The 12380-nt window shown below is 41.7% G+C and overlaps 1 protein-coding gene across 2 annotated transcripts in view; it reads right to left on the bottom strand.

Moving 5' to 3' along the window:
* PIK3IP1 (phosphoinositide-3-kinase interacting protein 1) overlaps positions 1-9670 on the bottom strand; it is a 75185-nt gene extending 65515 nt beyond the window's left edge. The window contains exon 1 of one of the 2 annotated variants that reach the window (XM_030220154.1): positions 9268-9670. In XM_030220154.1, the coding sequence (XP_030076014.1) occupies positions 9268-9334 (67 nt within the window). In that variant the 5' untranslated portion in view covers positions 9335-9670. Of the gene's footprint in view, positions 1-5500; positions 5768-9267 lie in introns of those variants that run through there. The other variant, XM_030220155.1, reaches the window with a different exon arrangement.
* Positions 9671-12380: the final 2710 nt, after the last annotated feature.

Raw genomic sequence — 12380 nt, 5'->3', positions numbered from 1 at the left:
CTATCCAATTTATTACTCAGGAACCTTCAAGCACTACCATAATTTATTCTTCTTTACCATATATGTATGCACATGTTGTATATATATACCATGATCTGTTCCATATATGTTATGTTCCATGTTGCTCCATGTATGTATGCACCTTAACGCAATACCATTTGTAATTCTGTTACCCGGAAATGGCAACCGCCATTACGGCAAATGTAAGCCACATTGAGCCTGCAAATTAGTGGGAAAATGTGGGATACAAATGCTACAAATAAATAAATAAATAATTTAATCTCACTTATATTTTCAAACATGCCAGCTTGTACAGCATACGGATGTACATAGAGGCAGTAGTAATTTGTTATAAATCGTACTCGGTGTGTCATTCATAGGGGCTGGCTATAGGGACACCCTAGCATGTATTATATTTGTGCAGAGATCTTTTTTCTCCTGGTAAAGGGCCATTAAAACAGATGTCATATTATAAGAATCAGGTGCTCAACATTCAGAGTTTCTATTTATTTAGTTACTTATTTATGACATTTAACCCTGTTATTGGTGCAGAGATTTTTTTTTCTCCTGGTAATGGGCTTCTAAAACAGACATCATGTTATGGGAATCAGGTTCTCAACGTTCAGAGTTTCTAATCTATTTATTTATTTATGGCACTTTATCCACATTAAACATGAATTAGATTGGAAACTGGGAGCATTTTTAAATGTTTTTTTTCCAACGAGGAGTAATGCCATTGTCCCCTGCCAGGCTTTCTTCCTGGGTATAGCCCGCTCTGCAATTTGGAGGGGGGGGGGGGGCACAGAGGTGGAATGGGGAGATAGGCTGTTAAAAGTTACCAGCACACCACTGGACACAAGGCTGAAGATTCACCTACAGCACCTAATAACCTGAATTAGACACTGGTTAAGAGGTATGTAACAGAGGTGGTGGTAAACAGAATTCACTCTGCGGAGACAGTGGTGATATTGTGCCTAAAAGTTCAGACCCAGAACTGGTTCTGGGTCAATATTGTTTGTGAACAATATTGCAGAAAGCTTACAAGGAAATGTCTGTCTTTTGTGGATGACACATATCAGCCATGGAAGCCCGCTAAGGAGCAAATAGAAATGAGAAGTGATCTTAAAAAGGATTAAATGATCAAATGCTTGGCAGTAGAGAGCATATATTGTTAGGAGGTGAAATGCTGATGTGCACTGATCAAAAGAAAGACAGGGAGCTATTTTATACCTAGTTATTAGTGGAATGCAGGATTTGGTACAACAGACAACGGTGGTTAGGGCCACCTGGGAACAGTGATCATATCACGATCAAATTTGACTTAACTGCAGGAAGAACATTAAGGAAATCTACTGTGCTAGCATTTAACATTCAAAAAGGAGACTGATAAAATAAAGAACACAATAAAACAAAAAAGGTTCAGCTCAAAAGTTAATAATTTACATCGTGTGGATTTTTTCACAAATACCATCTTGGAAGCCCAGACCAATTGTATCCACATAGCACAAAAGGCGGAAGAAAGCCAAATGACAACCAGCATGATTAAAAGGTGAGGTGAAAGAGATTATTGGAAACAGGATCTGAAGAAGAAAACAGGAAACAGAATAAGAGCTGGCAAATTAGATGCAAAGTACTGATAAGGAAAGCAAAAAGAGAAATTGAAAAGAAGTTTGCCGTACAGGCATATACTCATAACAAAAACTTCTTCAGGTACATTTGAAACCTATAAGACAGTCAGCTGGATTGTCAAATGATCATAGGGTAAAAGGGGCACTCAGGGAGGACAAGGCCATAGTGAAGAGGCTACATGAATTCTTTGCCTTGGTCTTTACCAAGGAAGATTTAAGGGAATACCCATAGCATTTAACGGAGACAATCTGGAGGAACTGAAACAGGTCTCTATGAACCTGCAAGATGTACCAGGTCAAAGTGACAAACTAAAGAGCAGCAAATCACCTGGACTGGATGGTATACAAACCACAGTTTTAAAAGAACTAAAAAATTAAACTGTAGATCTATTATTAGTAATCTGTAACCAATCACTGAAATAATCTATGGTACCTGAAGATTGGAGGTGGGGGTCAATGTAAGACCAATTCTGAAAATTGGTTTCAGGATGATTCGGGAAACTACAGAACAGTGAGCCTAATAACAGTGACAGGAAAAAATTGTTGAAAGTATTATAATGGACAAGTATTGAACATATAATAGGTATGGTTTAATGGGACAAAGTCACCATAAATTCAGCCAAGGCAGGTCTTGCCTCACTAACTTACTATATTTTTTTTGTAAATGTGGGGCAGGGACAATATTGACAAAATAAAAAGGGAGCACAGTGACAAACGTTTGCGTAATTTGAATCTTTTGCCACATAGATGCTGCAGCACCAGAATTACTGACAGATAAGAACATGGACTATTTTAAATGAGAAACACAGTTAAGAATAGAAACACTGATTTTACATTGGTGCTTAGGAGTTTACCCTATGAATAAGCAAGAAAGGTATCCACCTGATTAACGGTAGCATGTTTACAAGCTGTAGAGTGGGCAAGTCATACATCTGAGGGATTCTCCAGTTTTTTTTCACATTTCTATATTAATAGAATCATTTTGGATTTTGGTGACTTAGTTTTCCCTGTTTTTTAGTTTCCATAAATAATTAAAGCAGCCCTGCAATCAGCCCAAGCTGAATAGCCCTAACCCAATGGTTCTCAAACCATCAGGCACACTCAGCCGGCTGGGTTTTCAGGATATCCACAATGAATAAATATGAGATGGAGGGTATGCAAAAAAAAACCCACCAAAATTCTCAATACTACACGAATCACAATCAGGATTTCGATCCAACCACAGCACCGAAACAGTACTAATCACTCTCCTAACCAAATTCAAACAAATAATTGCAACTGGTAATAGTGTACTTCTCCTACAATTCGACATAGTCCAGCGCATTTGACATGGTCAGCCACGAAAATACTAACATCCTAGAATACTTCCGTATTGAGGAAACCTTACGTAGATGGATCAACGGCTTCCTAACCACAAGAACATACCAGGGATATCAAATTCGAATACATCATCACCATGGAAACCTGAATGCGGAGTACCCCAAGGATCACCAACCCTCTTTAACCTAATGATGACACCCCTAGCCAAATCGCTATCCAATCAAGGCCTCAATTCTTATATCTACGCGATGTCACAATCTACATCCCGTTCAAACATAATCTAACAGAAATCACAACTGAAATCAATCACAGCCTTCAAATAATGAATTCATGGGCGGATGCATTACAACTAAAGTTCAACACAGAAAAAACCCAATGTCTATCCTCTCTTCACAATAAACACGAACAAATCCACCACTATAAACACCCCAGACTACACCCTTCCTATCTCGGAAAGTCTTAAAATTCTTGGAGTTACAATTGACTGAAATCTCACACTAGAAGTCATGCGAAAATACAACAAAGAAAATGTTCCACTCAATGTGGAAACTCAAAGGAGTAAAACCTTTTCTTCCCAAGGGAAAATATTCCGCAGCCTAGTACAATCAATGGTGCTAAGCCACCTAGACTATTGCAATGCTATCTTCGTCGGATGCAAAGAACAAATCATTAAGAAACTCCAAACTCTGCCCAAAACACAGCAGCCAGACTCATATTTGGAAAAACGAAATACAAAAGCGCCAAACCCCTAAGAGAAAAACTACACTGGCTCCACTAAAGAACATATTGGGTTCAAAGTCTGCACCCTAGCCCACAAAATAGTTCACAGTGAAGCCCCGATCTACATGTTAGACCTCCTAGATCTACCAACCAGGAATCCAAAAAGGTCAGCACGCACATTCTTGAATCTCCATTACTCCAGTTGCAAAGGACTCAAATATAAATCAACTTATGCATCAAGCTTTTCCTACATAAGCACGCAACTATGGAATGCACTAAGGGTCATAAAAACAATACATGACCGAAGAACCTTCCGAAAACCAACTTGTTCGAAAAGGCATACCACAATGATCCATCCTAAATACAAAACAACAAAACTCTAATAAAACTAAACAAAGCCGAACTCCCTACACCTGACTACCTCATTTACTCGAACGCGTTACGCGTTATGCACTACCACTCCATTTCCCATGCCGGAAATGAACTTTCTATATTTGACTAACTCAGTTTACTCTATCTTCTATGAACTTTAATGCAATACCACTTTGTAATCTACTCTATCATTCATGAATTTTACTTCAATTCCGGAAATGGTGATTGCCATTACAGCATAATGTAAGCCACATTGAGCCTGCAAATAGGTGGGAAAATGTGGGATACAAATGCAACAAATAAATAAATAAATAAATAAAAATAATACCTAACATTCTATTTGCTTTCTTTGCCAGCCACCGCCGCACACTGAGCAGAGGGTTTAGTATCATTAATGATGCCTAGATCCCTTTCTTGTTCAGTGACTCCTAATGTGGAACCTTGCATCAAGTAGCTATAGCTCAGGTTCCTCTTTCTCACATGCATCACTTTGCACTTGCTCACATTAAACATCATCTGCCCATTTGGATGCCCAGTCTCATAAAGAAGACTTGCAATTTTTCACAATCCTCTTGTGATTTAACAACTTTGAATAACTTTGTGTCGTCAGCAAATTTAATTACATCACTAGTTATTCCGAATCTACATAATTATAAATATGTTACAAATCATGTGGTCCCAACACAGAGATCCTATGTACATGTCCCAAGCTTTCTTGAATTCAGAAACTGTTTTTGTCTCCTCCACTTCCAGTGGAAGGCTTTTCCACAAATTCACTACCCTTTCCACGAAGAAGTATTTCCTCAGATTACTTCTGAGTCTATTCCCTTTCACCTTCATCCTATGCTCCCTCATTCCTGGGCTTCCTTTCAACTGAAAAAAGAGATTTGCCTCCTGTACATTTAAGCCACATAATCTAAATTTCCCTAGCATATCTTTCCTCTCCTGCTTTTCTTACCAAGTATATATATTGAGATCTTTAAGACTGTCCCAACATGCTTTATGACGAAGACCATTGACGATTTTAGTAGCCGTCCTCTGGACCAACTCCATCCTGTTTATATCTTTTTAAAAGTGCAGTCTCCAGAACTCTAAACGAGGTCTCACCAGAGTCTTATACAGAGGCATCATCACCTTTTTCCTACTGGCCATTCCTTTCCCTATGCAACCTGTGACACCCCGAGCGAGGGTTTGGAGTGAGTTGGTGAAAGAACATAGCTGGACAAAGGGGATGAAACCAAAATAAGTATTTATTTAGCTCAATCCTCGGCCTGTTACATCACAGGGCCGGGGTTGTAAAGTAAAGCAGTTTTCTCTTAGCTAGTACCAGTTGAGTAGAGGCTAGCAGGGCTGCCCCACCTCAAGCACTGCTTTTCAGTTCTACTCCGTGGGTCAGGTCTCGCTCCAGCCAGACCTCCAGGAAACTTGAACAGTTCAGTTAAATAGTACCAACAGCTTACCTCAGCCAGGTCACCGCAGTTATGCATATGTAGTAAAGGCGTAGTCTGGTGCTTCACCTCTTCCTTCCCTGGGCCTCCTCAACCTCTGCCTAGCCCTTTCCTTTAAACTCCCCGGTCTTCTTGACTAGGCCCTGCACAGCTCACTTCCTCCCAAGGCAGGACCTGTGCTCTTAAGGTGGAACTAGCTAGTTATAGATGGATCTTTCTTAAGGGTGAGGGGCAGTATTCTATAAACCCCCTCACACATCCTTCTAGCTTTCACAGTCGCCTTTTCTACCTCTTTGGCTACCTTAAGATCATCACATACAATCACACCAAAGTCCCGCTCCTCTTTCATGCATAAAAGTTCTTCATCTCCTGAACTGTACCATTCCCTTTGGGGGGGGGGGGGGGGGGTTAGCCCAAATTCATGACCCTGCATTTTTTAGCATTACATCTAAGCTGACAAATTCCAGACCATTCCTCTAGCTTTTCTAAGTCCTTCCTCATGCTATTCACAGTATCAGGGGTGTTTACCCTATTGCAGGTTTTGATATTATCTGCAAAGAGGCAAACCTTACCAATCAGCCCTTCAGAAATATTGCTTACAAACAAGTTAAAAAGAATCAGCCCAAGAACCAAACCTTGCGGCACACCACTGGTAACATCCATTTCCTCACAATAGGCTCCATTTGCCACTACCCTTTGTTACTTTCCACTCAACCAGTTCCCAACTGAATCAGTCACTTTAGGGCCCATACCGATGGCACTCAGTTTATTAGTAGTCTATGCAGAATTGTGTCAAAGGGTTTGCTAAAATCTAAATACACCACATCTAGTGCTCTACCTTGATTCAACTTGCTGGTCACCCAGTCAAAGAAATTAATTAGATTTGTCTGACAAGACCTGCCTCTAGTGAAATCATGCTGCCTCAGGTCCTGTAATCCATTGGATTCCATAAACTTTACAATTTTCTGTTTTAAAAGCATTTCCATTAATTTACTTACCAGAGAAGTCAGACTTACTGGCCTGTAGTTCCCAACCTCTTCCTTACTTCTGCTTCTGTAGAGAGGGACCACTTCCAACTCTAGAGAAGCGTTAAAAAGATCAGCCAGCAGAGCTCCTAGAACTTCCCTAAGTTCCTTCAGTACCCTCGGATGTATGCCATGCAGCCCATCGTTTTGTCCATCTTTAGTTTAACTAGCTTCTCACAAACACAGACCTCTGAAAATCATTCAGGGACTACCCCCCCCCCCCTTCCCGTTTATGTTTGTCTTCTGTGGTCCTGCTCCTGTTCCTTAAGCTGTGAACACAGACAGGGCCGCCGAGAGACTGGGCCAGGCCTGGGGCAAGGCCCTCCCTCCCCCAGAGGTCATCATTGTCACCGCCCCCCTCCGTCCACCACCGGGCCGGGCCCCCCTGAATTCAAATCATAGCGCCTCACCTCGACCTGTGTGAAAAAAGTGCAGCAGCGGCAGTCTGCAGATCGCCTCCCTTCAGACCTTCCCTTCCTGTGTCCCGCCCTCGTCTGACATAACTTGCGCAAGGGCGGAACACAGTGAGGGAAGGCCCGTAGGGAGGTGATCTGCAGACTGCCGCTACTACGCTTCTTTCACACGGAGCGAGGTTGAGGTGAGGCGCTATGATTTGAATTCAGGGGGGCCCGGCCCGGTGGTGGACGGAGGGGGGCGGGTGGAGGGGACTGCGGCAGGGAATTTTGTTCTCTCGGCGGCCCTGAACACAGAACAGAAATATTTGTTAAGCAATTCTGCCATATCTTTATCAGCTTCTACATATTCCTCCTCTTCACCTTTGAATCTCACAATGTCACCTTTGCACTTCCTCCTATCAGTAACATATCTTAAAAAACCGTCTTGTTCCCCAATTTTACTGTATTGGCTATTTTTTTTTCTTCCATTTGCATCTTTGCTTTCCTGACTACTCTACCAGCTTCTCTTAGCTTTTCCAGATATTGTTGCCCATCTTCCTCTTTCTCCAATATCTCCCAGTTTATAAAGGCTAATGCCTTTTTCCTTATCTTTTCAGCTACTATTTTTGAGAACCAAAGCAGCCTCCTTTCCCTCTTACTTTTATATACTTTCCTTCCAAAAATGTTTGTTGCCCTTACAATAGCTTATTTCAGTTTTGCCCACTGCTTTCCATCTTCTTCCAGATGTTCCCATCCAGACAGCAATTCCTTGAGGTAATCCCCCATTTGAATAAAGTTAGTTTTTTTGATGTCTCGAACCTTAATAAGTGGGGTGGGGTGGGGGCAGGCGAGGTAGGTGAGCAAGTAAATCATGTTGGCACAAGAAGCTGGCACAGTAACCTACAGTAAAAACTAGCACTTTATTCCGACTCAGACCAGGAGCTAAATTCCTACTGTTACAAAATATGTTAAGCCTTCAGGGCTTGTGTGCACTTCTGCATTGAGGGGTAATAGCTAATGCCTTAATTAACATAGGATTTAAACAGCAGTGCAGTAACGTAAGCAAATATTATGTGAATTTTTTTTTTTTTTGCAAAAGTCCTTCCTACATTGGTTGCTAAGCTGTACATACAAAAATTTTCACATAATACACCACTAAGCAGTGCATAGCACTCCTTATTACATCAGCTCTTATTACATCAGCCTTCAGGTCTCCAGACTGTAAATGTCCTGCAGTTCTTCAGTCTGCATGCATTTTAACTACTTTATTTTTTTGTGTCTGCAAATTTAATTAAATTCACTCACTGCTCTCTTTTGTATATTATTAATGTATATGTTAAACACTAATACCAGCATAGATTCCCAAGGCACTCCACACTTCTAGGGAGAAGTAACCTTCACGGAATGGCTGTTACAACCCTAACCAGCTTACTAGACATGCTAGATGGACCATGTTTTGCTACCATTTACTGTTACCTCTTTCCACTGGGAAAATTAACCATTTAGCCTTTCCTTTTTCCCCCTATCTTTTAACAAGTTGCTGTTACCTTTATCCCATGACTTTTTAATTTTTGCAGGCGTCTGTCATGAAAATCCAAATAGGGCAAAACATCTTTGCTAAATCCATGATAGCTCTTACTCATTCAGTCATGCTTATCTATAAAAGTGGGTAATTTTGTTTTGATGTCAGGCTTATTGGTGGCCAGCAGCTATTTAAGTCACAAAACTCAGTGCTGCTGCACTGATCAACCTCCAGTTCTCTGACACTGAGATTTCAATGACAGCACTAAAAAAACAACAATGCAGATCTAGCACTGATCATTTTAAACTTATTTTTCCATATCATGACTTCTGAGTCCCCAAATCACCACACACAACTTCAGTTCCCCTCATGTTACATCCTCTGTTAGGGTTGCCAACTGGCCTACCAGGTGTTCTTCAAGGGAGACCACAGGCAGGCAGGACCAAATAACAGTTTTCTGCTGATTGCCTGCCTCCAAACCTCCCCTCCATGGCCTCTGCTCTGTTCTTAGACAGTTCTGGCTCCAGCAACAGGCTGTCAGTGCACACTCCTTTCCCAGAACCCACCTGCTGTATGAAAGCCAAGATGGGGAAGGACCTCGGAAAGGATCGTGCGTTGATGGCCTCATGCACCGTTAAACCTGATGCCATTATTGCTACAATGATCATAGAGTGCTCAGTGCCCCTCCTTTAGTTAAACAAAAGGTTGACAACCCAGTCTGAGCTCCCTCTGATACCCCACACATTCCAATTCCTCCCCACCCCCATCCAGAATGGATTTCTCAATCTGGCACTGAAAATTGTACAAACCAAGCACAACTCACATCCCACTTCTCACCTTCACCCTGCACACAAGCTGAGGCCACCAGCAGTAGATAGGTTGGATACCAGACACCTGCCCACATCCTCCAGGCTCAAGGTCCTGACTTGACCCTGCTTTGATCCTTGCTATTTTTTGCTCGTGTTAAAGTTTCGTGCCTCTCTGCCCCTCCCCCCAGCCCTCTCTCACTCTATCTTGTTCTACTGTTCCCTCCTCAGACCTTGTCGTCTCGCTTTCCTATTCTCCCCTTCCACCGTCTCTCTCCCTTTTTTTGCCCCCTTTGTTTTCCTTTTCTCTCCCACTTCCCGTCTCGCTTTCTTTCCCAGTACCTGTCTTGCACTCCCCTTTTCCCGGCCCCACTCTCCCCCTTCTTCGTTCTGTCTTAGCGTGTCAACTCAGACCTGCCCTTGTTATTCTCTGCTTCTGGTAAACAGCCTCATTCTGACTCTGCACCCTCCTCAGTCCTCACTCCTCCCCTTTCCCTGCAGCCAGCACAGCTCGCATGGCAGGGGCCAGCTCTCCCTGCGTTGTGTGCACAGTGGTTTAGCTCATGAGCAGCGTAATTAAAGCAGTATGAGATCTTATTATTGCTGTGTAAAATAACCTATTCTTGTTCAGACAGGTAGGCTGCTATGTGCACATGACTTCCTTTTACTTAAGGAAGACAAATTGGTGACAGAATCTTAACACTGGCAGCCTAAGTTCTTGCAAGCCACAGACACTCCACAGACCCTGCACACTCTCTTAGGATGACATAAGCAGCGAGTAAGCAGGGCATCTGCGAATCGGTATCATCTAAGCCTAAAAAAAAAGTAAAGGGGTGCGAAAGCAACCCTTACCTACATCACCCCCTCTTTCTGCAACCCTCGGCCCATTTCCTATTTGATAAGTAAAAACATTCAAGCATTACTATGACAGTCTGACAGGGTGGGAGGAGGGGGGTGGGTAGGAAGTATGCATGGGGACATCAAAGCATATCATTGATATTCTAACAGGGTGGGTGTGGATAGGTGAGGGGAGGGTGATCAACAGAGACATACAGCTTTATGGTTTATAATGGGCTAGGAACCCCAGATCCTTGTTAAGTCCTTTCTGTTGGGTGTTAAAATATTCAATCATTCTGACTTCAAAGGTCTTACGTTCTTGTATGGTTTTAAAGTTACCTTTGAGGATTCTCACTGTGAGATTTCATTGTAGTTTATAGAATCAAGGTAACTGCATAGTTTTACAGCGCTGATTTTAAGATGCCATATATAGAATCCCCCCCCCCCCCCCCCCCCCCAGTGTATTTCTTAGTACAGCTTAATAAAAGGGCCCCTAAGTCTTGCAGAAGCACAAGGGAGCTAGGCCTCTCACATAAACCAAGTTTGCACTTACTAAAGTAGGGGACACATTTATATATGTAAAAACAAAATTATCCAAAAGGAAATTTCTTACCTGTTAATTTAGAACATAATAACTTGGTTCTTGACATTTCACCAGTAATAGCTCCAGGGAATGGGCTCATTTCAATACTCAAATAAGCTGTCCTCCCTCAGTAGCACACACCACCACTGTATGTTAGACATATGCACTACAGCTGAGCACAATTTCCCTAACACGCACACAATATCATTTTTGTGCGCAGAGTACACAAATTGTATGCAAATTACATACAAAAATATATGAAAACACAGGAAAGCACACAGATTGCCATGGAAAAAATGCAGTTTATTGCATCATGTTAGCCACAAAATCAATATTTTGTAGACATTGTACCAGGAGCTAGAGGTACACTGTATGTGCAAATACCAGGTTATGAGCCCGTGACCCTACACTGACTGTGTTTCACTCAACCGAGAGTCATCAGGGGGTCACTTACAGGCCATAATGGGCCACAAAAACTCACTACCACTCTCCCATTCCGTGCAGCGGGTCCATCAACAAAGACGTCCGCATATACGTCAAGGGTGACTGTGGTTCTGTACCTTTGATGTGACCTTTTAGATAATATATTGCAAGTTAGAGAACTGTTGAGACAAGTACAGAGATTCTCATCTTTCAAGTTAGCGCATTATTGAAATAAGTACAAAGACTTTCATTTTTTTTCCACAAACTACACCATTTGAAAATATATTTATTTATAGTTTGTCAATGATATGGGTATAGTGTATGTAGGTATGATGAGTGTGAGAGTTGTGCGTTTGGTCTTTAACATGTTTAATATATTGCATTGTGAACATTTGGTATATGATCCATAATAAAGATACTAAAAATATAGTTGTAATAGATGTTATGACATATTTGATACAACTATTTTGAAATATATTTACACCCTTTTTGGTGGTTTCAGGTAAACAAGGGAGAAGGACAAGGCACACCACTCACCAAAGGAGAGAAGGGGGGAGATAAAGGAGGGGGAGGGACCCAGAGACAGGTGTATACACCCCCAAAAGCACAAGCCAGACTTTTTTTTCTGCTGTGTGTCATTTCCTCCCCCTTAAAAAAAAAACACAGCAGCAAAATCTGCTCCAGGACAACCCTGAAGCAATCCCTTAAATACTATTCTAACTTTTCTTACCAAATAGGGCCAAAAATGGCACACCCAACCAGAGAACAGCAGGGCTGCACAGACTGCTGAGAAATACTGAGGTCAGCATTGCAGTCCCTTATACAGGTGTCACTTCTCAATAGGTCTGTCTCCCTCTGCTGGTAGGAATGCATATTACCCACTGGTCAGGAACAGTCTGGAGCAGACAATAAGGAACAGTGCTGTAATTGTTTACACTTTTATTTTTATTCCATTATTTATCCTGTCCTCCTAACAGCACCCATAACAGAATTACATTCATAACAAAACAGTTCAAACATATAAAAAAAAATTTAAACATTTCCAGCCTGACCATTTTGACTCATAAAATTGCTAGATTAAAACAAGTACATTTTAACAGCCGTACAAAATCCCAAAACATCATTAACAGATCTCAAAGGAGGAGGAACCTTGTTCCACAACCAGGGTAAGCTTGAGAGCGATCACACTCTAACTGAAAGGATATGGCAGGAGATAAAAGAAAACACCCCTCACGCTGAGAATAAAATGATCACTTAGGAGTATAAATTGGCAGCTTATCAGAAACATTGTTTGGTGCTGC

Source organism: Microcaecilia unicolor, chromosome 11, assembly GCF_901765095.1.
Source record: "Microcaecilia unicolor chromosome 11, aMicUni1.1, whole genome shotgun sequence".
Taxonomy (NCBI): domain Eukaryota; kingdom Metazoa; phylum Chordata; class Amphibia; order Gymnophiona; family Siphonopidae; genus Microcaecilia; species Microcaecilia unicolor.
The sequence above is the reverse complement of the archived record's forward strand: the minus strand, read 5'-3'. Positions and strand labels throughout refer to the sequence as shown.